Source organism: Cyprinus carpio, chromosome B13, assembly GCF_018340385.1.
Source record: "Cyprinus carpio isolate SPL01 chromosome B13, ASM1834038v1, whole genome shotgun sequence".
In the NCBI taxonomy this organism is placed as follows: domain Eukaryota; kingdom Metazoa; phylum Chordata; class Actinopteri; order Cypriniformes; family Cyprinidae; genus Cyprinus; species Cyprinus carpio.
Window position 1 is genome coordinate 8308285 of NC_056609.1, and position 25961 is coordinate 8334245.

Genomic DNA, 25961 nt, shown 5'->3' on the forward strand with positions numbered 1-25961 from the left:
TCCCATCCAGCTTGCCAAAAGAGAACAAATGAGTCTTTTAATATTAGACCCATGTGACCAATTCACACTCAGTCTCACAAACACCTAAAAACAATGGGGATAGAGCTTGCAGAGGTACAATTTAAAGAAAGACTCAACTTAATTTTGCTCTTTTTTTAATGATTAGGCCTACTTACCTTCATGTTGTTTCAAACTAGCATACTTTTCTTTCATGAAACCCTAAAGGAGATATTTGGTAGACTGCCAGGGCTGCTCTTTACACACAATAAAAAAGTGTAACAAAACGAATCCAGCAACTTAACTTTAGTCTGTTCCTCATAGAAACATATGGCCATATTTTTATGAAAGTGCAGCTCAAAATTGTCTCATTTTATGTTTAAATGAAAACAAACCATATATTTTCAGAAGGACATGATGGGGAGTAAATGAAAACACGTTGAAAACAGAAATTGTGATAACTGGTAAGTGTAGAGAAAAGGCGTTTTGGAGAATGCATAGACATTGACGTTCACTTGTAGTTTGCACGCACAAGGGGGAAAATAGCATCTCTATGGAATAGTTCATGTGAAGTCATTCATTGCAATACGCAAGATGCATATCTCACAGACATGCTTCAGAAACGAGTCGCGTTTGAAATGGGCTAATTGTTTTTCAAATGCACAGACTCTCTCTCTCTCTCTCTCTCTCTCTCTCCTGCCACAGTCTGATTTCTGCTGCCGGGACTCAGTGTGATCATGTGACGGATCGCGAGCGCAAGAGGAGCTGGTCGGTAACGGAGGACCGAATGCCAATCTCATTGAGAAAGCGCCTTTATTGCGCGTAAGAGACAGGCGGGACAGACGTTTCTAGTGCTGCACACATACACAGACAGACAAGACACAGGAAGCTCTGGGGAGCTCGGGGAAAGGGTGCATTTTCTCCGCCTCAAGAGGAAGTTAAGGACAAATCTCTCGCTAAAATAAATCTTAAAAGGGGCAGTGGGCACGCGGGAGTCGCCTTTGCGAGTAACTTGTGGGATTTATCGGGAATTGTTTCTGAAAGGAGACCTGGCTTCCCTCTCCACACGTTTATATTTCATTTTGTTCATTTAATTTCATTTCATCAGCTGCGCTTAACCACTGTCATCTCCCGAACTGCCGTAGCCTATTGCAGCAGCGGATTGCGCGTAAAGACAGAGACAGCAGCCTTTTCCGCGGACGAGTCAGGCACTTGCCTTCTTCACTTGCGTTTTTGTACTCTATTTATTATTTATATTCAAGCCTTTATTTATTTTGGGACTTTTTCCGTCTATTTTGGGGCGTCGGTGGTGATTTCTGTGGAATATGGTGGGGGAAATGGAAACGAAAGAGAAGCCGAAGCCGACCCCAGATTATCTGATGCAGCTCATGAACGATAAGAAACTGATGAGCAGTCTGCCCAACTTCTGCGGGATCTTCAACCACCTTGAACGGCTTCTCGACGAAGGTAATGCCCGTCAGATCCCACGGAACGGTGCTGGAAACGGAGCGCGGTCGTTCGCGCTTAAGGCAAAGCGGTTAACAGTAACAATTTATAGCGTCAGTTGCATTTTTGGTGGCATCCCTGTTTTGCCAAACACACCACTTACACAGCCTTTTAGTTCTGCTTTAAAAGCTGCTTAAGTTAACACTCCCATTCTGTAGTCGCTACTTCTCCGTTGCAGGGGGATACCTGTGGCTTGCGAAATGATTTTACAGCAGTTCTGTTGGTTATTAATGTATGCCTCGTTAGAAAAAAACAAGTATGATGTTTATGTGAATAAGACCTTAATGCAATAGGTTCATTTTACAATTTCACCTTAATATTTGAGAGTAAGTTGTTAACTCTGAGACAAAAAATAAAACTCGTAGTCTAAGTAAAATTTCTCTCATTTAAACTCTAAATTAAGCAGTTTACACAGGCAGATATCGAGAGATTTACAACAGGAGTCTATGTTGAACTGATGTAGCTCAGGTTGACCATCACTTACGAGTTGTGTAAATTGTATTGGACTGATGTCTACGTGATAACAACAAAAAATGTAATGAGTGAGCCTACACAAGAAAGATAAACCTACTGTCACACCTACAGATCCTCTTCTGGACGCTGGTATTTAAATAGTGGGCGCCAGACGTGTTGTTTACCAAAATAACCCAACAAAAATGGCCCAGTATGTGTAAGCCAGTAGTTAAGTATAGACTATAAAAAACAGCCCAACATTTGTATGTAAAACAGCACACACAACAATAGCCTCAAACCGTTTTTTTTTGCTGTATCTAAGTATAACACCAATATTCTCAAAACTTAGTTTGTCGAATTAGTCTTTTTATACAGTATGTGCACCATGACATGGTTTAACTGTTGTCCTAGAGCAGTTGACCACTCAGTAATTTGTGGTTTAGGGTGAGAATTGTGTGTACTGTGGCACCAGGGGGCTCCTGACTAATTCTTGTTAGAAACCTCGTACCCATCTCCTGCTGTCAACTTTATAAAGTTCTTAATAAGGTTTATATATTTCCCCAAACTGTGCTCTTTTTCTCGTTCAGACTGTTTTAAAAGTGTTTTATAGAGATCCTTGGGCCTTTGTTGCGAATTAAATCTATCTATCTATCTATCTATCTATCTATCTATCTATCTATCTATCTATCTATCTATCTATCTATCTATCTATCTATCTATCTATTTAAATGACCCCTGTCATAGAGAGGGCCCTCTCTAACCACCTTCTTAATAAGTTCCTTTTATTCCTGAATGCAGAGGCCATTCTGTCATTGTAGACTGATTTTCATTGTTCTTTTGTTTTGTAATATTCTTGCCTATTTAACACATGCATTTTCATTTCTTTTGCTTTACGGAATTTCCCTGAAAATTGAAAATCAGTTAAAAAAAATAAACTGTTGTCAAACAAAGCAAACGTAATTTCAGATCATGATGTGCTTGTAATAATTTAGAACCTCTTGAGCAAACCTACATTTTAAATTACGTTTATAAAACTCCATCATTACACACATTACTCTACATTACCGACTCATTACTCATCATTACTTTCTCATTACAGTATGAGGGAGAGGGTGTCGTTATATTTTTGACATCTTTGAGCGCTGCCACCCTCCCTCGCTCAAGTCAGGAAGGTTGGTAGGTTTATAATTGCTGACACACAGTCCCAAATAACTCATCTGCGCCCAGCATGCCATTCCAGTCCCTTGGCATCCACAGTTAAATACACCAGGATCGTATTCATCTGCAAATCACAGCAGAGTGACGTAAGCCTAATAACTCCTCTGTGATGTCATTTTAAAATGTCAGTTTCATTTTTAGACTTCTAATCAAATAATTTCTTATTTGTCAGTTTAGAAATCCATCAAAACGTGTCTTTTACACGCTATCCTGTTAAACTTGCATTTTGGACATCATCATACTCCCCCCGGGAGGGCCTGCGGCCTGGCTTTACACTGTGCTTTGTGAATTGCAGTAGTTTCACAGTCGCTTTCTTGTTTATTTCTTGTCACTCACATTTACAGCCTTTCCCTCTGGTCGAAACTAGCTTTCCTCTCTGGATAAAGCCGGTGATGTTCGCCTGTAACATTAGCCATGTAATCAGAACGATGCGGCTGATCTTACCTGCCAACATGAAGAATATTCTGCATTTCACTTGCGAAGTATGACTCACGTCGTGAGTTTTCACAGATTTTTATACAGAGAGTTGGTGAGAATCTGGCGTAGATATGTGTCATGCTGTTTAATGCAATCTTTTTGAGTAATATGCCAGTTAGAGTCGTTTCCTCCACCACACATTATAGGTTTGTCACAGTCTAGCTTGTGCCAATCTAAATTAATAACGCTGTCAAGGGAGCACACACTCAGTCAGACTGAGACAGTGAGTTAATCTTGTGCTCAGGAGAGTGAACTGAGCAGTCGGTTTCACTTCCACTACTGAACCATTGCAGAACTGAGCCCTGACCTCCGATAAACAGGACATCTGCATGTTAGGAGCGTGTGCATGCATGCCTCTGATCATGAGCCTTTTAGAAAACTAATTGCAATTGGTCATGATCTTTGGTTGTTATGAGATCTGAAAATGTGCTTCTCTGGATTCACTGAGAAATTAATGTCCTGTTGTCGTGCTACAGCACTGCAACTCACAGACTGCGTGCTTCAACATCTGTATACAGTATATATATTCCTTTGTAATCTCAGAAGCTTTGTTGCTACAGTGGAACCATCACCAAAGCAACTCTTAATCATCAGCTTTTGCCGAGCTCAGCTCTATTCTGTCCTAGAACGATGCGGAGAGCGTAAATTATGGTCTACCGCTCATGCTGGACCGCTACATTGATAATACATGAAACTCTTTTCTGCACGGCTCTGTGAGAATGAAAATGGAGAAATTAATTGAAAGTGTTGAAAATCTGTGGCATCTTCAATAATCGAGGCAAGCGATCGCTCAGAAGCGCTCAGTAGCTGTGTGAGATCGCATGTGTGATATTCCCCGTGGGGTGTTGTAATATCCAACAAATCTGGCTCTGTTTGGATGAGAGTGTGTGAATGTGTGTGTTTGTGTCGGCTTGCATCCATCTCATAATGTGCATTCATTTTACACTCTCGTTTGTAATATCACATAATCGGATGCAAGCGGTAGCTTGGGAGTGCTTTGGATTTTAGGCAACTGCTGTCATTATCACTATGAGAGCGCTGTTAATTTTTGTAAATTACTCTAGATTACTGTAATCTACTGAAACTAGAAATATAGACAAACTGTTATATTCTCTCATAAATTACTATAATATCATTATTGTTTTCTTTTTTTTATCCTCTTGAACATTTGGGATGGTGCTCATTTAGTAGGTGTAGAGCCAGGCTGATTATATTATCGGTATCCAAAGGTCACAAGTTCACATTTAATCAGAGGGCACCGTATGCTGATGGAGTGTCTGGGATCCTTTATTGTTATTGTGCCCTATAGCACTTCACTTTACCCTGGGTTGCTCCATGAGGACTATCCTTTAGCTAGTATACTACTGTTTGACACTTTGGATAAAAAAAAAAAAAAAAAAAACTTTTTGAATGGCAGATAACATTTAAAACTAGGGCTGCTTATCTATTAAATTATTTGACTGAATTGCTGAGAAAATCCTCCAACTGACTAAGCTTGAATTGCTTTAGTGATAGGAAAATCCCTTAAAATACAGAATTGCATTTAGGTCAGGGGACCTGATTAATTGTGTTTTTAAATAACAAAAAATAAAATAAATCAGCCGTCCACCACATCAATTTTGCCTCTATTTCTGCTTACTGTTTTGTATTAAACATTACTTTTTGGTATTAATTAAGTAATCCAAGGGGGATTTAGAGCTTGTGCAGAAGCAAATAAGCAAATGTAAATGTGAAGTTGTGTACTAAACATTTTGAGCGATATATTTCTAGTCAGTGTATAGTTCATTGATTTGCCATGCATATATATATATATATATATATACAGTATATATATATATATATATATATATATATATATATATATATATATATATATATATATATATATATATATATAAAGGCTGTTTTCTGTCATTTTACTAGTTACAAACCTAAAATTATATAAATGCATTTCTAACGGACCCTCATTTCTGCAGTTCCCAGAACAGTGAGTGCATTCTACTAACAGTAAGTAACTTTGCAACTACATGTCGACTAGCAGTCATTATAGTACTATGGTCCACAACATACAACATACTGAGTAAGAAAACTTTACAAGCATTTGTCAACTTATTCTACTAACCCTAAACCTAACTTAGCAGTCTACTCTGAGAGTTAGCGGACATGTACAGGTACAGTACCTTTTAAGTAAATTAATGAGAATTAGTTGACATGTAGTTTCAAAGTTACTTATAGTTAGTAGAATGTCTAAAGTGGACAATCAAAATAAAGTGTAACCAAAAAAAAAAAAACAAGTGCTAGAATTACAACGTTACAGTATGTAAATTGGATCCATTGATTCCGTGGACAATTCATTCTTTAACAAACGCAAGTGTATATCATACACATTATTTGAAGCCCCTTGCCATAGTCAGTGTTGTAGAGAGCCGTTTCTTCTCGCTCTGAAGGGTACTGTGGCCTTTAGATATGAGACGTGCGACTGGCCCTGGCATGTCACCTGTGAGCGATGCATTTGCGTGAAGCAGACGTGATGCTCACAGGCTGATGCACAGACCAAGCGTAAACCCCTGCCCCCGTTAGTGCAGATGAATGCTCTCAATGGGCAACAGGAGCAGTCAGCCATGCTAGGCCATGCACTCGGCGCTGTAATAAAGATGATGAATTTAATCAGGGGAGCAGCCGCTGCCATCAGTACAAGGCCCATAAGGCAAAGTTGTGCTGCTGACATCCATAGAGAATGGAGTTAGTTACTGTTTGAATAGAGACGGTAATAGAAACAGAGATGTATGTGAGCCCGTAAGGCATGGTAATGCTCAATGGTCATTCATGGTTTGTACACCAAATTGTTCTTTTATGGTGTCGTAAAAGGTTTCTAAATAGTGACTAGAAGTACATAATATTTTGTATTCAAGGCACTCGAGCACAATGTTCAAACATTCTGAATTAAATTCAAGATATTCTTAGTTGTAGGATGTTGAGCCTCAGACGGCATGGCAATGGACCACCCACAGACACTGACAGTCTGATGCATATTGCACACAAAAATGGCAAGAGCTGGCTGAAATCTGATTGGCTGGTGCTGTGCAACTTCCAGGAGTCTGGGTGCACCAGTCTGCCTGGAAAAGAAGTCCTGTTTACAAGGTATGGAGGGCTTCTGAGGTACAACTAATTACCTAATTTGCCAAAAATTTCCAGTTTAGTGGCTCATTTATTTATTAATTTTTTGAGTTTTGTTGGAGGCTCTTAGTAGCAAATATACAGTACTAAATGTCTACAAGCAGATATTTTTAAAAGTTTAGGATCTGTATTTTTAACTTTTTTATTTTTTTTTGGGGGGGGGGGGCATATAATACTTTTATTCTGCAAACATGTTTTAAATTGATCAAAAGTGACAGGAAAGACATTTATAATATTATAAAAGATTTCCATTTAAAATAAATGTTATTCTTTTGAACTTTATATTGATCGTGAATTGTGAAATGATCACAATTCCCCAAAAAATAATACAAATTCTCACATTGATAATAACTTGAGCAGCAAATCATCATATTAGAATAATTTCTAAAGAATCACATGACACTAAAGCTGAAAATTCAACTTGGCGTTACAAGAATAAATTACATTTTCAAATATATTCAAATAGAAAAAGGTTATTTAAAATTGTAATAATATTTCACAATATTACATTTTTTTTTATTTTATTTTTTTTTTTACAGTATTTTTATCAAATAAGTCTAGCCGTGGTAAGCATGAAAGACTTCCTTCAAAACCATTAAAACATCTTACCCCAAACTTTTAAACATTAATTTCAGTAATATTACACTTTATAGTTTTGGATAGTCAGAAAGTTTTTTATACAAAGTCTTTCACATTTCTGATCATTTCTTTGGTGACCAAGCTGACTGTTCTTGTTGTTTTTAGCCTCTAAATGGCATGTCAACACAAAAATTGACTGTGATTGGTCACTTTTCATGTCAGTCAGAACGATCTTTCCTAAGTGGCTGTAAACTGTCTTTATACAGATAGTCAAAAGACGATGGGATGCCTAACTGTTGGGTAAGCTTTGGGTTAAAAGAAAAAAAATATTTGGTTGTCAATAAATTAACAAGATGGTTCCAGTTTTCCCAATTATCAGGAGCTTGTTTAGCCTGTTGAACACTACTAAGAAGCCTCATTGACAAATACAACAATCTTATCACACATGTAGTTAACCAGGCAAACAGGACTCATACAAAACTGCGGGTTTATCGCTACCTAAACAGGACAAGCACACTAAGTGCAGTCATTAATTTTTCACTCAAACTCACAGAGAAAATCTGATGTGCTGATAATCACACTCCGAGGACCCATTTTAATGACTTTGCCTTCTAAAACTTCAATACAAGGCGCTTTACTTTCATGCTCCCTAAAGATCCCATGAGGACAGGAGAAGCGCATGCCCCACTGACAATTAGTCTAAGTGGTCACATTCATCACCTAATTGGAGCAATTAATTAATCCTGAGGAGTTTTACTGGGGTCAAAGTCAATTTACCCAGAATTATCTTCTTTAGGACTCTGTCTTTAGTTGTAAAGTAGTTGTCCTTTCTGGGATACTTTACAATCCCTCTCACTTTGTGGCATTCGAGGAGTAGGAAATGAGCTGTGCACTCATTAGGAGCTAGAGACGGAGAGAGATACAGGTGACTTACGACACCAGAAGCATCTCGAGCAATGCAGGGACTTTAATTTTAATGTATTTCATAATGTATACTTCAATGGAAATTTGGAAAAAATTTCCATACAATGACAGCGCATAGTAACCTCCATTTTTCACTGAAAATCTTCTCCTCTAGTGACCATATAATTCAGCTTGACCATATGAGTCAGTAAAACAGATGAAACAATTAGTTTGAGTGTGATCATAAATCACACTTAACCATTCATTCACAAATAAGACTGATCTGGGCCCAGATTCTCAAATGCTTATAGAACATTCCTAAGCATAACTTGCCTTTTTAGATTTAAGACAAGGTTGTTGTTTTTTTCAAGAGTATTTTTAAGACAAAAAAATGCTTAATATTCATAAAATATTAAAATATTAGCTAAGAAATATTTATTCTTAAGAATTTTAGTACTAAAAGGTTATATATATATATATATATTTTTTTTTTAAATGAACTCAGTATTTGCATGATAAGTGTTTTATGGTTGTTAGAGTATTGCCTTGTGAGAGTTTAGCAACATGTTAACCAATTGTTGAGTCTTCTGTGTGGTGTACTATATTTGTGTGGCATATAGAGCATTTTAATTCAGTCACTCATGAGATCTCAATTTTGATTCTGCGTGTCTTAACAGTTGTCATTTTGAGGCTTTCAGTGTCACTCTGATAGCCTCTACGTCTACATTGTGACTATTTAGAGTTTGATTACTAAGTTGCAAATTTGCAGCCAGTCACAGGCAGATTCCTGAGGTGAGTTTCACTTCATCTTACATTCTGAGACCCGCTGTGTGCCAGCGACACTAAGTTTAGCTTAAGTTTAGCTCTTTGCATTGATGTGCGCAGTGATATTTTGAGATGCTCCGAAATCAGGAGGTGGTGATTGTGCATTCAACAGACACAACAGATTAATAAGGTTGGCATCAGAGCGTAGGTCGTGCTATTTCAGGTAAGCATGCCTTCCTTAAATCTTCTGAACATCATTTCCTGTCACAAGACGACTTTGAAGGGTCATTAGAGCAGAAGTTAAGAACACACACAGAGAGACTGTCATCTGACAGTACTTGATGTTCCAGAGCGCAGGGGTCATGGGGTCATTGTGTCACAAAGTCATGTGCCCCAGTTCTCCTCGCTCAAAAGCAGTGCTGGTTCATTTCAAGGAGAAATCAATCACATGACAACCCCCTTCCATTTCTGCTTCGATCAGTTACTCTATACATCATTGGGGATTATTATGGCCAGCTTCCTGTGATGCCGTCATTATTAGTGAATACATCAGCGTTGAGCTTTATAATGCATTCACATCCCTCATTTTAAAAGCACTCTGTGTAATTGAAACTGTTTCTCACAGACTGCTGACTAAGTCTCCAGCCCGCCACGGGCTCGCCAGGAGACTGGGTGAGAGGAGAATGTGAATAGAATCTACCTACACGGACAGAGTCGTATTGATTTCAAAGTAAGAGGGTGAATGAAAAGGCAACATCTGAGCTCGTTTATGTCAATAGATTTTGGTCTCCTGTCGTTCCTTATCCTTGCCCGTTGCCTCTGAGAGCGAAATCCTATAACCTGAAATAATTCATATTCCAGCGAGATCTAACATGTTAATCAAAAAGTATTTTTTCTGGTTATTTAACTTATACCTGCGTTTAAATGCAGTGTTTGTCACTATTAGGGGTTGCTGTATATGTGGACTGCATTATCATCTTATAGATGGCTGTTTATGTGCCATTCAGTTGATTCAGTCTGAGGGGGTGTTTACACAACACCATTTTCAACTAAAAATTAAAAACTTTTTATGTGTTTTGGATGTTCATTTACACAACAACAGCATTTTGGGGCCTTGCCAATGCAAACTTTTGAAAATGGGTTTCAAAGTGCAGGTTTTTGAAACCAATAATGTTATTGTCTCTGTGTTAACTGCAAAAATATGAATTTGTGAAAACATGGCGTCGTACGCATGTATATTACATGTTCTGTCTATAGGTATGCGCAAGTACTTACGTGAGTAATGCAAATGTGCGCAGGTATGTAGCATTTCTTTAGAAAGTGAATTCGGCAACCACTGGCTTGGCATGCATTATACAGCATTTTTAGTTGTTCTCAGGAATTCATTAAACTGGGAATTTTTTGACACTATTGGCATCTGTGCACAAAATTTTCCAAAAACATGAAAGTACACTCTTTGTCGTTTAAACACATATCATAAAATATTAAACCAAGGGGCATCTGCACACCAGTGAAATGGTAGTATCATTAAGATACTATTGTAGTTTATTAAAGTATAATTTTAAAGTTTTAGTAGTTTAGTTGTTTGTTTTTGCCATTTCTTTTTTAATATATATGTATATAATTTAGGATCTATTTTAGTACACCAAGTTACTGTAGACTAAATTAAGATGAGAAATGTTGACATATGAATAAGTTTAAGGTTTCAGTAAGCCTTTATTTTTCTCCAAGTAACAACATTTTTTATGGGTTCAGTTTAAAGTGTTAACTGCTATAACCCAGCTGCACACATTTCTTCGAATTAACGTTTAAACTTTTTTTTCTGAGCTTTTTTACATTTACTTTTAATCAGCTCTCCTCAAATTCACAGGTTGTCCTGTAAGAGTAACCTTGGGTATAGTTCAAACTAACCATGAACATGATCCAATGGTATCTGACAACCAAGTGTCACAGTACTTTTTATCTACATGTTGATCAGGATACTGATTGTTTTATCATTTAAAACCAAGCAAACTTCCGTTTTGTGAAACGTTTTGTTCATTAAGTGTGCTGTAAAGTACAGTGGCCGAGAAGTGCAAAACAGATTACAATTCTGAAAACAAAATAACAAATTACAAATGCAAATGCAAATCTAAAAAACAAAATAACAATTAAAAAAAAACACAACAATTCAGAAAACATTATTACAAGTTAGAAAACACAATGACAAATTCGAAAACAAAATAACAAGACAGAAAACACAACGACAAATCCGAAAACAAAATAAAAAGTCAGAAAACACAACGATAAATCCAAAAAAAAATAACAAGTCAGAAAACACAACGACAAATCAGACAAACCGGAAGAGGTAGGTATAGTTTGAGACAGCACCATTGGTTTGGGATTACTCACCAATGACTGGATGAGACATCTGTCAATCAACATATACAGAAAGAACCAACTGAAGAACAGAGTTGTGGTAGAAAGGTTGGCTCAGTTTAAATGTATTGTATGAATTGAGCTTACTATGTAATAAAACATACGAAGTGTCTATTTACACTTTGTGCAAATAACCTGCCTTATTGGCAGTAACTCCACTCTCCAACGCATGGCTGGGGTTAATCAGATCCAGTGGCGCAGATGGTTAAGTGTGTGGCCCTGGCTTTTTGACCCGGGTTCGATCCCGCCTTTTGCCAAACTTTTTTTCTCACTTTTCAAATCTCGTATTAGCAATCGATTCTATTTACACTAAGTGAAAAAAGCTGTATTTTTAACAATATACTATTCACACTAAGTGCAAATACCTATTTACACTGTTAAAATAGCAGGATTGTCTGCTATGTATACTACTTGTTGCAAATAGTGGTAATTATCTGCACTTCAGTATTGTACAGGTAGTTCATTATAAAACAGTATGCAATAATAACGTATTGAGTGTAAAATATAATTTTAATTCAAATTATTAAATAGATGCAACCTTATTGGTACAATAAAGCTATACCTACCCTAACCCTAACCCTACCCTTTACTTTATTTTCACCTTTTTGATTATTTCCTTAATTTTTAATAAAAAGAATTGCCTTTACGATGTGATACAAGTTTTGAAAAGGGAGGAAAAAAAGTTTGGCATAAATTGGGATTGAACCCAGGCCGATCGCATCAAAAAGCCAAGGGTACACGCCTAACCATCTGCGCCACTGGAGCTGATTAATCACAGCTGCTATTAAAGTGTTGACACACGTTGGAGAATGGAGTTACTGCATACAATACATTTAAACTGAGCCAAACTTTCACAACTCTGTTCTTCAGCTGGTTCTTTCTGTATATGTTGATTGACAGATGTCTCATCCAGTCAGCGGTGAGTAATCCCAAACCAATGGTGCTGTCTCAAACTATACCTACCTCTTCCGGTTTGTCTGATTTCTCATTGTGTTTTCTGACTTGTTATAATCTTTTCTGAATTGTTATTTTGTTTTTTAGATTTGCATTTGCGTTTGTAATTTGATATTTGGTTTTCAGACTTGTAATCTGTTTTGCACTACTCGACCACCGTACTAAAGTGCTATCTAGCTCAATAGCTCAAATATCAATTGGATTCATGATTAGTTTTTACATTTTTTCATGTTGCTTAAGAACAGTACACAAGTGTAAATACTCTCAATATCACCATTATCATATTGAAATTATTGAAAGCCCATATTGGTCGACCAGCAGTTGATATTGTTCTAAATATCTCATGTCTTAAACAATGCTGAGGTTATCTGGTAAAAGTATCCAGTTATCTCTTTTTCCACCTGAGCACCATGACAGCATGTTAGTCTTGCTCAGACCTCTTCTCCAGATTCGAAGTTAACGCTTGATCAGATTTGAGGATTGTTGCTGCTCAGGTAGCAAAAGGAGATTGATGTGTTTACCTTTCGTCAGCAGCACAAAGTTCAAGGTACGGGAAAGATATTTAATTGAATCTAGCCTTTTCTGAATGATTTTCAAATGTTCTGGGCTAGGGCCCAAGCAGATGCCTTTTAAAGGACACGAAGGGATCATCTAAAGTGCCATCCATTAGACTCTTCTGTTTAATATAGATAAAGAGCAATTCAGGCCATCTGAGAAATGATCGATTCCCTTCCCTACTTAGCGTGATTTATCTCATACCCTTTGCACACCAAATGTACATTTTAATTCTTTGTTAAAGGCTAATGGCTCTCGCAGGTTTTTATATAATGTCAGTACGCAGCCAAAAATTTCCCTGTTAATATCATCTTCACAATAAAGCCATAACCGCTCTTGATTTGTTAGATCTGGGCTTGCTCGTGTAAACCGTAGATTTACAGTTTCAAGGTAATGAGTTTTGTTATACTTCTGTTGGACTTTAATCGTGTTTCACACTGAAAACACAATATGGATCAGACTTTTAGTAAAGGGTAAGATGTTGACACTAAAAAGTCATGTTTTCAGCATAAATGTGACCTTCCGTTCCAAGAGCATGTGATGTGTGTGGCTGTTCATTCTCTTAAATTAACCTATTAACTCCTTACCGTCTCGTCCCGTGACAGTGCAACACAATTAGGCGACAGCCAATCAGTAAGGCCAGAGCAGAGAGGGGATTTGCATGGTTCTGTGCTTCACTTCATTTGCTAGCTGATATATGAACAACGCTGAGACTGTGTGTACCTGTCATCTGATGTCCCTGTGCTGTATGGAGTACCTTGTCTGTCTCTGAAAAGACAGCCGCAGTCACCAGCCTTGTGCTCATCTCAGTGCCTGAGTGTTTTGAGTTCTTTACACAAATTGAATGTCTCAGTTGCACAGAATGATTCTGTGTTTTTTTGACAACTAGACTCACGCTTCTTCAGTTTTTCACAGTCCTTTTAAGCAATGGCTAGATATTAGTTTAGTGATGCCTTTATACTGTAATCCTTGTTGTGAGTTTAGTTAATTTTTTAGAGAAGTTTTTAGGCTTCATCAAACTGTTAAGTTAGTTGTGTAATGGAGTTTTAAATTAGTTGTTTAGTAGAGCTTTGATGTGCTAATGAAGGGTTGAAGTAGTTGTGTTACAGAGTTTTTAGGGGTTATCGAAGGGTTGGGTTAGTTGTGTAGAGGACTTTTGAGGAGTTATTGAAGAGTTGAGTTAGTTTGAAGGGTTGGGTTAGTTGTGTAGAGGAGTTTTGAGGGGTTGTTGAAGAGTTGAGTAAGTTGTGTAGTGGGGTACTGAGGTGTTAGGTTTAAGTTAGTTGTGTAGTTGAGTTTTGAGGTGTTAGGGTTGAGTTAGTTGTGTAGTTGAGTAGGGTTGCACAATAAATCGAATTTCTAATCACAATTAAGTAATCATTCAAAGCGGCAATTTATCGTTCAAAGTCCACTTATGTTATTCTGCATGCTTAAGATAAGGGAATTCTGAAGGGTTAAGTTAGTTGTGTAGTGGAGTTTAGAGAGGCTATCGAAGGGTTGAGTTAATTGTGTAGCAGAGTTTTGAGGGGCTATCGAAGGGTAAAGTTAGTTGTGTAGTGGAGTTTTGAGTTTGTTGTGTAGTGGAGTTTTGAGTTAGTTGTGTAGCGGAGTTTTGAGGGGCTATTGAAGGGTTTAGTTAGTTGTGTAGCGTAGTTTTGAGGGTTTCTTGAAGAGTTGAGTTAGTTGTGTAGGGGAGTTTTGAGGGTTTCTTGAAGGGTTTAGTTAGTTGTGTAGCGTAGTTTTGAGGGTTTCTTGAAGAGTTGAGTTAGTTGTGTAGCGTAGTTTTGAGGGTTTCTTGAAGAGTTGAGTTAGTTGTGTAGTGGAGTTTTGAGGGTTTCATGAAGGGTTGAGTTAGTTGTGTAGTGTAGTTTTGAGGGTTTCTTGAAGGGTTGAGTTAGTTGTGTAGTGTAGTTTTGAGGGTTTCTTGAAGGGTTGAGTTAGTTGTGTAGTGTAGTTTTGAGGGTTTCTTGAAGAGTTGAGTTAGTTGTGTAGTGGAGTTTTGAGGGTTTCTTGAAGGGTTGAGTTAGTTGTGTAGTGTAGTTTTGAGGGTTTCTTGAAGAGTTGAGTTAGTTGTGTAGTGGAGTTTTGAGGGACTATCGAAGGGTTTAGTTAGTTGTGTAGCTGTGTCTTAAGGGGTTATCGAAGGAATGAGTTAGTTGTGTAGTGGAGTTTTGAGGGTTTCTTGAAGGGTTGAGTTAGTTGTGTAGTGTAGTTTTGAGGGTTTCTTGAAGGGTTGAGTTAGTTGTGTAGTGGAGTTTTGAGGGTTTCTTGAAGGGTTTAGTTAGTTGTGTAGCTGTGTCTTAAGGGGTTATCGAAGGAATGAGTTAGTTGTGTAGTTGAGTTTTGAGTTAGTTGTGTAGTGGAGTTTTGAGGGACTATCGAAGGGTTTAGTTAGTTTTGTAGTGGAGTCTTAAGGGGTTATCGAAAGATTGAGTTAGTTGTGTAGCGAAGTTTTGAGGGGCTATCGAAGGGTTGAGTTAGTTGTGTAGTGGAGTTTTGAGTTAGTTGTGTAGCAGAGTTTTGAGGTGGTTTTGAGGGGTGAAAAGAAATTGTAGTGGAGTTGTGAGGGTTTCTTGAAGGGTTGAGTTAGTTGTGTAGTGTAGTTTTGAGGGTTTCTTGAAGGGTTGAGTTAGTTGTGTAGTGGAGTTTTTGAGGGTTTCTTGAAGAGTTGAGTTAGTTGTGTAGTGGAGTTTTGAGGGTTTCATGAAGGGTTGAGTTAGTTGTGTAGTGGAGTTTTGAGGGTTTCTTGAAGGGTTGAGTTAGTTGTGTAGTGTAGTTTTGAGGGTTTCTTGAAGGGTTGAGTTAGTTGTGTAGTGTAGTTTTGAGGGTTTCTTGAAGGGTTGAGTTAGTTGTGTAGTGTAGTTTTGAGGGTTTCTTGAAGGGTTGAGTTAGTTGTGTAGTGGAGTTTTGAGGGTTTCTTGAAGGGTTGAGTTAGTTGTGTAGTGGAGTTTTGAGGGTTTCTTGAAGGGTTGAGTTAGTTGTGTAGTGTAGTTTTTGAGGGTTTTCTTGAAGGGTTGAGTTAGTTGTGTAGTGGAGTTTTGAGGGTTTCTTGAAGGGTTGAGTTAGTTGTGTAGTGTAGTTTTGAGGGTTTCTTGAAGGGTTGAGTTAGTTGTGTAGTGGAGTTTTGAGGGTTTCTTGAAGGGTTGAGGTTAGTTGTGTAGCTGTGTCTTAAGGGGTTATCGAAGGAATGAGTTAGTTGTGTAGTTGAGTTTTTGAGTTAGTTGTGTAGTGGAGTTTTGAGGGACTATCGAAGGGTTTAGTTAGTTTTGTAGTGGAGTCTTAAGCGGTTATCGAAAGATTGAGTTAGTTGTGTAGCGAAGTTTTGAGGGGCTATCGAAGGGTTGAGTTAGTTGTGTAGTGGAGTTTTGAGTTAGTTGTGTAGCAGAGTTTTGAGGGGCTATTGAAGGGTTTAATTAGTTTGTAGTGGAGTTTTGAGGGGTTATCGAAGGGTTGAGTTAGTTGTGTAGTGTAGTTTTGAGGGGTTATTGAACTTTTGTAGGGCTCCGTTTGTGTAGTGTTGAAAGGGATTGTTATTTACAAAAGTTTTGATGTGTTGTTGAACAGTTGAGTAAGTTTTGCAGCGGGATTTTGAGGGATAATTTAAAGGCTTGGTTAGTTGTACAGCATAATTTTTGCTGTGAGTTGTTAGGATTTGGTTGTTCTGAGAAAGAGCCTGGAGGCATGTGGCGTGCGTTTGTGTGACAGAGTAGCCCATATGCTGGCCTCAGTATGAAGCCCAGCAGAATCTCGATCCTGCTGCATATTAGCTTAGTAGCACTCACCGCTAAGAACCATCATTTCCTCTGTGTCAGCACCTCCTGAGGCAGCACACAGATACACACAAATACTGTCTCCTTTATAAATGTGCCTAAACAGCACACACACACATACACACCGGAGTTGCCCCGAGGCCTTGGGCTGCCTTTTCTGGCTGATGGGATAAACCCCTTCCCCCTACGTTTATTTAAATGGCACCAGTGGCGTTCTGAAAAGGAAGGTGCAGCCTTGCACTTTTAAATAGGGCAGAAATCATTACATACAACAGAGCGAGTAGACAGATCTAGGTTTTTTAACACACAAGGGCATTTACACAAGGGACAAAAGCACAGAAATATATGAACATGCAAATTCATTATGGAGTATTCACTCACTGCGAGGTCCTGGAACGAGATGCTGGATTTTAGTAGGTTTGAGTCTTTCTTCTTATGCAGTACAGTATGGAGTCTTAATATACTGGATAACATATTTAATTCAATATTTAAAAAATGGAAATCACATTAGTTTATTTTATCACAATACCTTAAGTGAACATATAATTAAATTTAAATAATTTAAATTTGTTCTTTGATTTGAACCAATGTTTTCATGTGTCTTGGTGCTGAAATCTGAATGAAAAAATTTTGTGTGAATGCTGTTTTATAGTGTGCAAAACAAGCCATCATCAGTGTACAGTTTAACATTATATATATATATATATATATATATATATATATATATATATATATATATATATATATATATATATATATATATATATTGTAAAACATTATTAGTGGTTATAATTAATAAAATATTTCATATTTTGAAAAAAAAAATTATAGTAATACTTCCTCAAACTACAACACAATCATATTCTTTAGTTAGTTACAGAGCTCAGAATATACCACTTAACAGAAATGACCTGTTTGCCTTTGCATGTGAAGTAGTGCTTGTGTGTGTCTTTGCAGTGAGTGTGTTCTCTGCACAGGAGAGCTGGTGTGTGTTCAGACACTCTGATGCACTGGTTTCTTCTCCTTCCACAGCACACTGAGCTAATTGAAGTGGGTCTGTGCCAGAGCCGGTGATGCACAGACCGTATCCCCCTCCTTCCTTTTCATGGCGGGGCTTTGCGCCACTGAAGCATCCCCATTGCATTCTGGGGGATTTTTTCCCTCCAGGCACAGGTGGTCACTGTCGCTGTCCATCGATGCGGTGGTGCGGGAGGACACAAAGTGTTGCGTCAGTGCGCTTCCAGTCTCTCACACACTTAACCACAAAAGTGTGCGTGTTGGTAAGAGAGGAAGCCCACAACCTTCCTCCTGACATCCAGCATGCCATCTAACCCTGATTGGCGACAATCTGTATTTGCCAGAATGTGTTGTTGCGTGGGACTGAGTTAGCAGTTCTCCAACTGTTAACTTGCTGACTCACTCTTTATTTACGGCATCATGGTAAGATTCAGGAAAAGAGACTCAGAAGTTCTTTTAGCTTGTGAATTCAGACGTCAATGGTTAAACTAGACTTATTGGAAATACATGATAACTCTGGCCTGGTGACATGTCCACAAGAGGCAATATAAGCAGATGCAGCCCAATGTCATGGAAAAATTATATTGTGTTGGTTGTATCACGTTTCATGGCAGTTTTAAAGTGGGATGTCCAGTGAGTGCCATTAAATAGCATGTTAAATATTCTTAGAAACAGTTACATATGATTGTGGCAACCTTTTATTATGTTGGTTAAAGGGATAGTTAACCCAAAAATGAAAATTCTGTCATCATTTAGTCACCCTCATGCCATTCCGAACCTGTATGAGTTGCTTTCTTATGTTGAACATAAAAGAAGATATTTTGAAGTTGGTGGTTGCCATTGACTTTCATAGTATTTTTTTTTCCTACTATGGAAGTCAATGGAAACCACCAACTGTTTGATTACCAGCAATCTTCAAAATATCTTTTTTTATGTTCAACATAAGAAACCAACTCATACAGGTTTGGAACGACATGGGGGAGAGTAAATGATGACAGAATTTTAATTTTTGGGTGAACTATCCCTTTAATGCATATATGATGGGAATTCCAGTGAGTGGTGCTAAAAGGTTAATGCTTTATCATGTTTGGAAATAACATAGCATACTACCTGCGCTACACCCTATCCTAAACCTAACCAATAGTGCTAACCATGCCATTTTAGCTTGCTTATACAAGTCTTTGAGCTTTTTTGAGTTACAGGACTCGTTCATGAGCAGTCAGCATCACAAGTGCAATGATGTACCGGGTGAGCAAACAAGCAAGTTTACTTCAGAAGAGTTGATAATTATGTGTTGCAAGCATCAACGTAATTAGAATTTGTGTGATAAGGAATAAAGTTGTCAGTGTTTTACTTAAACTAGTGCTCATTTCAGCTCGAAACACCAGTGAATTGTATGTATAGGTACATTTTTGTAGTTTTTCAGAAATGTAGCCAGAGTCACATATTTACAATGAGCTTGTGTTGTCAGTGGTAGTGTTTACAATCTGAGAAAGGTGTTTGGTATTTTTTATTTTTCAAAGCTTGCTCTTTCAATCATGAATTAGATGTTTCTTTTAAAAGTGCTTTGCAGAACTCTTAATTAGCAAAGATTTTCTCTGTTTATATGATTTCATACTCCCTCCTCCCCTCATTCAAGCCTTTTGATTGGCTGTAGTCACAGGTACTACGAATCCAGCATGCAAGTTGGTTGCATTTATCCACTTTCAGTTGCTAGCATGTCTCTTATGTCTTATCTTAGCGATCCAGCTCAGCTGTCTCATTCTCTGGAGGAATCCGGAAGATTCTGTTCAACTTGTCTTACTGTTTGCATCTCATCCACACCAGCGGGCATGTGTTCTCTATTAATCCGAGCACTGGTGTGTATGTGTGTGTGTGTGTTTTTTGGAGGGGCCGGGCAGTATTATCATTCCGAGGAGAGCGCAGGCCCAGATGGCATCTCAGTTTGAGAGCGCGCCCTCTCTCTCCCTCCTCGCTGCCACTTTTGCTCGCGATGCAGTCGCCTCTGACAGAGCCGCGTAATTACAAACACAGAAGGATGTCATCTACCCCGGCTCTCTCTGTCTTTCAGGATGTTCTCATCGCTCTGTCTTTTCATTCTCTCCTTTCTTTATGCTCTGGAAAGTATGTCAGAAAAAGCCTGCTTTGCTCATGTCTGTGGCTGGGTCAGGTGTAGCTTTTATTCTCAGTGTCTTCTCTGTAATATCACTATCTTTCTGTGCTGTCATGCTGCTCACTTTGTCTTTGCTGTTACGTGATACCCAGAGCCACCTCTAAGACCACCTTTAACAACAGCCCATTACTCTTACTGCTGAGTGTGCGTCTTTGCCCCAGCAGAGTATCAGTAGTTTCCTTTTGTATTTGTGTCATTCTTTGCTCTGGATACTTAATTGAGTTCACATTTAAGCTTCATTTAAGTGTGGAATTTCTGAAAAAATTATGATAGTTTTGCAACAGGTGTCCTGATCATTTCCCAATTTGACACAAATGAGACTAGTTTTTTTTTTTTTTTTTTTTTTTTTTTAATAAAATGTTTCGTATTTAATCCATTTTTTTAAATTATTGTTTAATTTTGTGCACAATAAAAATATAAAACTAGAAAATGAATAAAGAAATACATTTTATGTAACTACTACTTTTCTTTTAAAGGTGAAAAGTGTTAAAATGTTGAAATGTTAAAAATAATTTCTTCTGTGCCATCTTAATATATATAGAGAGACAACTACTGGCTGAACCAGTAGCGTATGTTTGGGTTGTGTGTCTGCAGTGTTATATTAGTATTATTTTTAGACCATTCCATTTTGAATTAGCTTTTATTTTTATATTTAAAGTATTCATTCAAATTTTTGTTTTTCATTTTTCAAGTTTTAGTAGCAATAGTAGAAGTAAATATTTCTATTCAGCTCTAATTTATTATTATTTCAGTTTTAATTTGAGTAATTTTAGTGCTTAAACTTATTTTATTTCAGTTAGTTGCCAAGGTAATATTTAGAATGTAATATTTATATTTTATTTCAGTTTAATAAAGAAAATGATTTGTAAAAGTTTTAGTTTTACTTAACAGTAACAGTGAATATCTGGTTTTAATGGTAAACAGAGACAGTGTTTAGGAAACCTGTTTCAAAACACACATATTTTATGTTACAAACTGCATAAATGACACACTTCACTTTTATGCAATGTCTCCATTTGCTCTCAGTTTAACTTGCCTTTCAGCTTATATTTGTGTGGATATGTCCCTCTTCTAATGTCTCTTCTGTTTCTCTCTCTCTTTCTTTCCATTCACCACATGTGTCTCTCCATGCAGCGAGAGTCTGTGATGTCGTACTGCATCCATCTGTTCAGATGAAGGCCTTGCCACAGGCACTGCCACCTATAGCGCTTTGTGATGTCACTACGCGGCTATCATTTGAGCTGAAACTGTCATCTGGTCGGACCCTGTAATTTACCAGCTGTTTGATTAATATTAAGAAAGCCCGGGTGTCGGCGATCTGTCAGCAGTGATGTTGACGAGGCCAGCGGAGGCACACGGCTGCAGCTGCCGGTGTTTGCGGTGTGAAATTCTCTGATTGAGCGGAGCTGTGATTACGATTGGAGATGGCTGCCGAGATAGACTTGAGCGGTTGTTGAGGGTCATTCGCTCTGGGCCTGGGCCAGTGGTTTGGGTTTGTAGTTTTCTGTGTGGGTGTAATTGTGGTGTGTCTTTGTGGTAGATTTTGTTGTAATGTTGTAGAGAGGATGGATCGGGTGTATTGACTGGGCATCGCAGGGATGCATATGAGTGTCCTTTCCTTTCTAGACTCTGAATCAAGAACTGTTTTGCAGGTCTGCTGAAAAGACTCACAGGACTTGACATCATCATATGTTTTATATTAGTTTTGAATGCTACAGGGTCCCTTGGACTGCATGAGAACAAAATGTAAATGGTTAATCTTTGAAAATTACGGTAAGGTGTTTATGGATATGTTTTTCCCAATTCAGTTAAGTTCTAATTCACGAGTATACTAATTTGATTACATTCTTTATCATTTAACAGCAAAATGTTGTGAAAAAATATTACAATTTAAATGATTTTAATATATATTCAAATGTAAGTTTACCCTGTGATGGCAAAGCTGAATTTTCAGCATCATTACTCCAGTCTTCAGTGTCACATGATCCTTCAGAAATTGTTATAATCTGTTTTCAAGTGTATTTTTTTTATGACTATAAAGTTCAAAAGAACAGTATTTATTTAAAATGGAACTATTGTGCAACATTATAAATCTCTTTACTGTACTTTACTTCTTTACTCTTTACTTGGTCAATTTCAAGCATCCTTGTTGAGTAAAATTTATTTAAATTAAAATATATATTCATTCATCCTGTAATACATGAAAATCAGAGGTGGGTATCCAAAAACTGTTCTCAAGTAAAAGTACTCATATAAATAATTACTAGTAAAGGTAATAATCTTAAGAGTTACTTGAATAAGACTAAAAAGTTATATGGCGATATATAAAAGTATATATAAATGATACAGTATTTTTTTCCCCATTAGAACTTTACTCAAGTACCCACCTTTAAATCTACTAAAATTTCCAAAAAATTTACTCAAGTAAATGTAACTTTGTTACTACCTACCTCTGATTAAAATATGAGGGATTTAGTTAGTTCAGTCAGTGAAGGATTTTGACTGATTTGCTTAACTGGTTTTTTAGTACGATTTTGATTTAACTAAAAGAACCAGTTCATTTGTTTATAAATATGCCTATATTGGTCACCTTGTGTTATTGCATGCAGCCTACAAGGACAATTGAGTAGAAAGACATGTATTATTTATTTCGCATTATTCAATTCAGACAGCAAACAAATGCAACTTTTTAAACATGTGGTTGTAAATTCAGCAGGCTAGGGAAAAAAAATGCTGATTAAAATTTTTGGGTGAACTATTTTACCTACGTTGAACAGCTTTGCAGGTAAACAGCATTAAACCAGCACTAACTAGCATAAAATAGCCACAGCAGCTTGCAAATCTATGCTGGTTTCAGCTGGTATCTTCAGCAGTTTTCTGTAATTAAGTTCTGTCCATACTCCACATCTGTTTTGGAGGCAGGCAGAGGGGATCTATCACACCATGGGCCGATTGCGTAGGTCTGTGCACGTAATGTGTGCCAGAATGTGTATCAGTATGTGCGCAGGTGGCTGTTGCGTGCTCAGTAGTGCGAGAAGTCCAGCCCTGGAGGCCAGCGCAGGAAAATGATTGAATTCTAAGGGCAAGAAAGCTGACAAATCACTAAAAAACACTTTTAAAACGCTGTAATAACGCTGTCCATAAATCACCGCTGACAGTTTAATCATCCTCGGATCTGGGGCCTGATCTGACCACCGGACAGCCCTCCCTAATCAGCCAACGAAGAAAACAGCCCTGAGCACATCATGCATTTTCCTCTGCTTATGCCTTCAGATCCTATGAATTTGGATGGGAGCATCTATAAACATCTCCTTGTGGTCCAACATGATCAGACAGTATAATTAAATCACTCAGCATGCTCTTGCTGGCATTGGTAAATGAGTTTGACTGGTCCTATTGTTTGACCTGTGTGCATTTCCAGGATTTTTACAGCTGTTAGCGGTATGAGAAACTCTGCAGCCTTTGAAAGCCGAAGGAGAATGGAGTTTAATTCACAGTTGTTAGAGCCAGCGGAGGATGTGCGTTTACTGCTCCAGAGTGGAAGAGGCTAATCCTCTGCATCTCTGCTGTGATATACAGACTGAGTGGCAGGGACTTAACGGCCTCGGGGTATATTTGTGATGCTAATGTGGGAATCTGGATGGGCTGGCTGGTGTTTATCATTATCATTACAGGATACTTGTTGCCAAGGCCAATTTGTCATTGAAATCACAATCAGAGCCTTGTCTACACATACGGTATAGTGTGTATGCATGTGTGTGTGTGTGTCATTTAATTTGCGACACTCTCCAGTGTTATGAATAATGTGATACAATAAGCCTAGTGGGATGACTGTACTGTATATACAATGCAACAATAGAAATGAGTCAACTGGTAGACGTTCTACAAAAGTCTGACAGCAAGCAGAAAACTGTAGTCCTCTCACTTCCAGTGTAGATGGCATTGTCGAATACAATGGGAGCAATTTATGTTGTGCATTAATGCAGAATTAAAATGATGCTCAGTCACAGGTGTGTTTCTGATTATATAAAACACCTTCAAATGCCCATCAGTCAGATTTACAAAGTATTACTGTTTTGAGGCTTGTTTTAAGTGAAATATAATGTAAAGCAGTTGTTTTTTTTTGCACTGAGCTCGATTTATTTATTCATTTGTTATGAATAGTTTTGTCTTTTGATTTGCATCAGTAATGTTGCAAAAAAAAATAAAAAAATCATCAGATGAAAATAAGTGCCTTTTTTTGTAAAGTATGTAATTCACTTGATGTACAGATTTTTAATTTACACCAAAACACCTGAGATTCTTGTAAAGTGTATTATTATTTTTCTATGAATCTGATTAATTTAACTCACTTAACTCACTAGTCTCATTGCACTTTTCATTTTGGTTTGTTTGTTTGTTCTTTGGTAACACTTCAAAATACTGTTCCATCATTAATGAATAAAATACAGAAACAAATGAGTAACAATATTAACATTTGGTAACACTTTAGATTAAGGAACACTTATTCACTATTAACTACGACTTTTCAATCAATTATTAATAGTTAGTAATGTAGTTGTTACTGTACAATTAGGTATTGGGTAGGATTAGGGATATAGAATAAAGTCATGTATAGAATAAGGCATTAATATGTGCTTATTTAGTACTAATAAATGGCTAATATTCTAATAATATGCACGCTAATAAGCAACTAGTTAAGAGACCCTAAAATAAAGTGTTACCTAACATTCTAGTTTCTACTATTAACAAGAAATTATGATGAACATATTTTTTAAGTAATGAGTCTAGTGTTACTACATCCTTTGTTATTTTTTTTTATAACAAATAAAAACAATTTTATCCTCTTTAATTATTTTTAAATCAGTTTCTTGTTATTAGTTAAGTGTAATTACTAGAATTCTTTTGTAATATTCATGAGAGAAAGGTATTCTAAAGTTGTTATTGTTTTGACTCATTTGGATAAATAGCACTGGATAAGTTCTAGATTAATAGTAGTAACTCTATACAGTTCATCACCTACAACAAAGTATGTCAGCAGTGTATTTTCACCTTTTCTTACCGTGTTTTATGGATGCTAGTTTCTATTCATGTACATAAATTGCTTTCCCTCCTAAGTTAATGGAAAGGAACCGATCTACTCATACTCATTAATTACATCCATTTCCACAGATCCATGGCCATCGCTGCACACACTTCCACATCAGCTCCAGTGTTTAGATGCTGTAGCCATCACTCTTTCCTCAGAGGAAACTCTCTCAATGCCACTGTCTTTCTTGGCAGTGGCCTTCGATGTCAATGCGAAAAGCTTAAATCACTTTTGATAACAACATTGCCATAAAGCCCGGAGCCTCTACCTCACTTATAGCCATCAACAGGGCTCTTTTAAGCTGTGATTTATTAAAATGAGCGCAGACCACCATTAAACAGACGTTTAACAGATAAATGTCTGTCCATGGCAACCTCGGTCCACAGGCTATTTTTATGGAAAGCTGTCTGAATATTTTCTAGATTGCTTAGACCACATTAAATCAAAATGGGAGTTTTGTGGCTTTCGGTTCACATGTATAAGCTTTGAGGTCATGTAATATATTCTTAGCCTTCTGTATCCTATTTGATACACAGCCACTAAATGATCAACATGATCAAAACTTTGCTGAAAAGCCTGTCGTACTCGTATTAATTGTATTAAAATGTATCAAATGCAATGCATTTTTGTTGATCATCATTGTATTGCATTGAATTATGTTTTGCCCCACAATAAAAACTACATTAAACATTTAAATGTCATCTTGCATCTTGGAGATATGCTGATATTTACATGCATTTAAAATAGTCTCCTATGATGTTATAAAGATCTCATTGATTTACATTACAGAATTTCATGTTGTGGCCCTATAAATATCAGCAGCTGCACCACATTTAATATTTTTGCTCAGTTTGGACCTCTGAATAAAATCAAGGTGTTTTTCCTCCTCAAGTGACAGCTCCATATTATC

At 37.3% G+C, this 25961-nt stretch overlaps 1 protein-coding gene across 4 annotated transcripts in view; it reads left to right on the forward strand.

Annotated features, from left to right (window-relative positions):
• The first annotated feature begins 714 nt into the window (after positions 1-714).
• Positions 715-25961, forward strand: part of qkib (QKI, KH domain containing, RNA binding b) — a 98851-nt gene continuing 73604 nt past the window's right edge. For 2 of the 4 annotated variants that reach the window (XM_042736339.1, XM_042736342.1), the window contains exon 1: positions 715-1464. In XM_042736339.1, coding sequence (XP_042592273.1) covers positions 1323-1464 — 142 coding nt within the window. In that variant the 5' untranslated portion in view covers positions 715-1322. The remainder of the gene's footprint in view (positions 1465-25961) is intronic. The other 2 variants (XM_042736338.1, XM_042736341.1) reach the window with 1 other exon arrangement.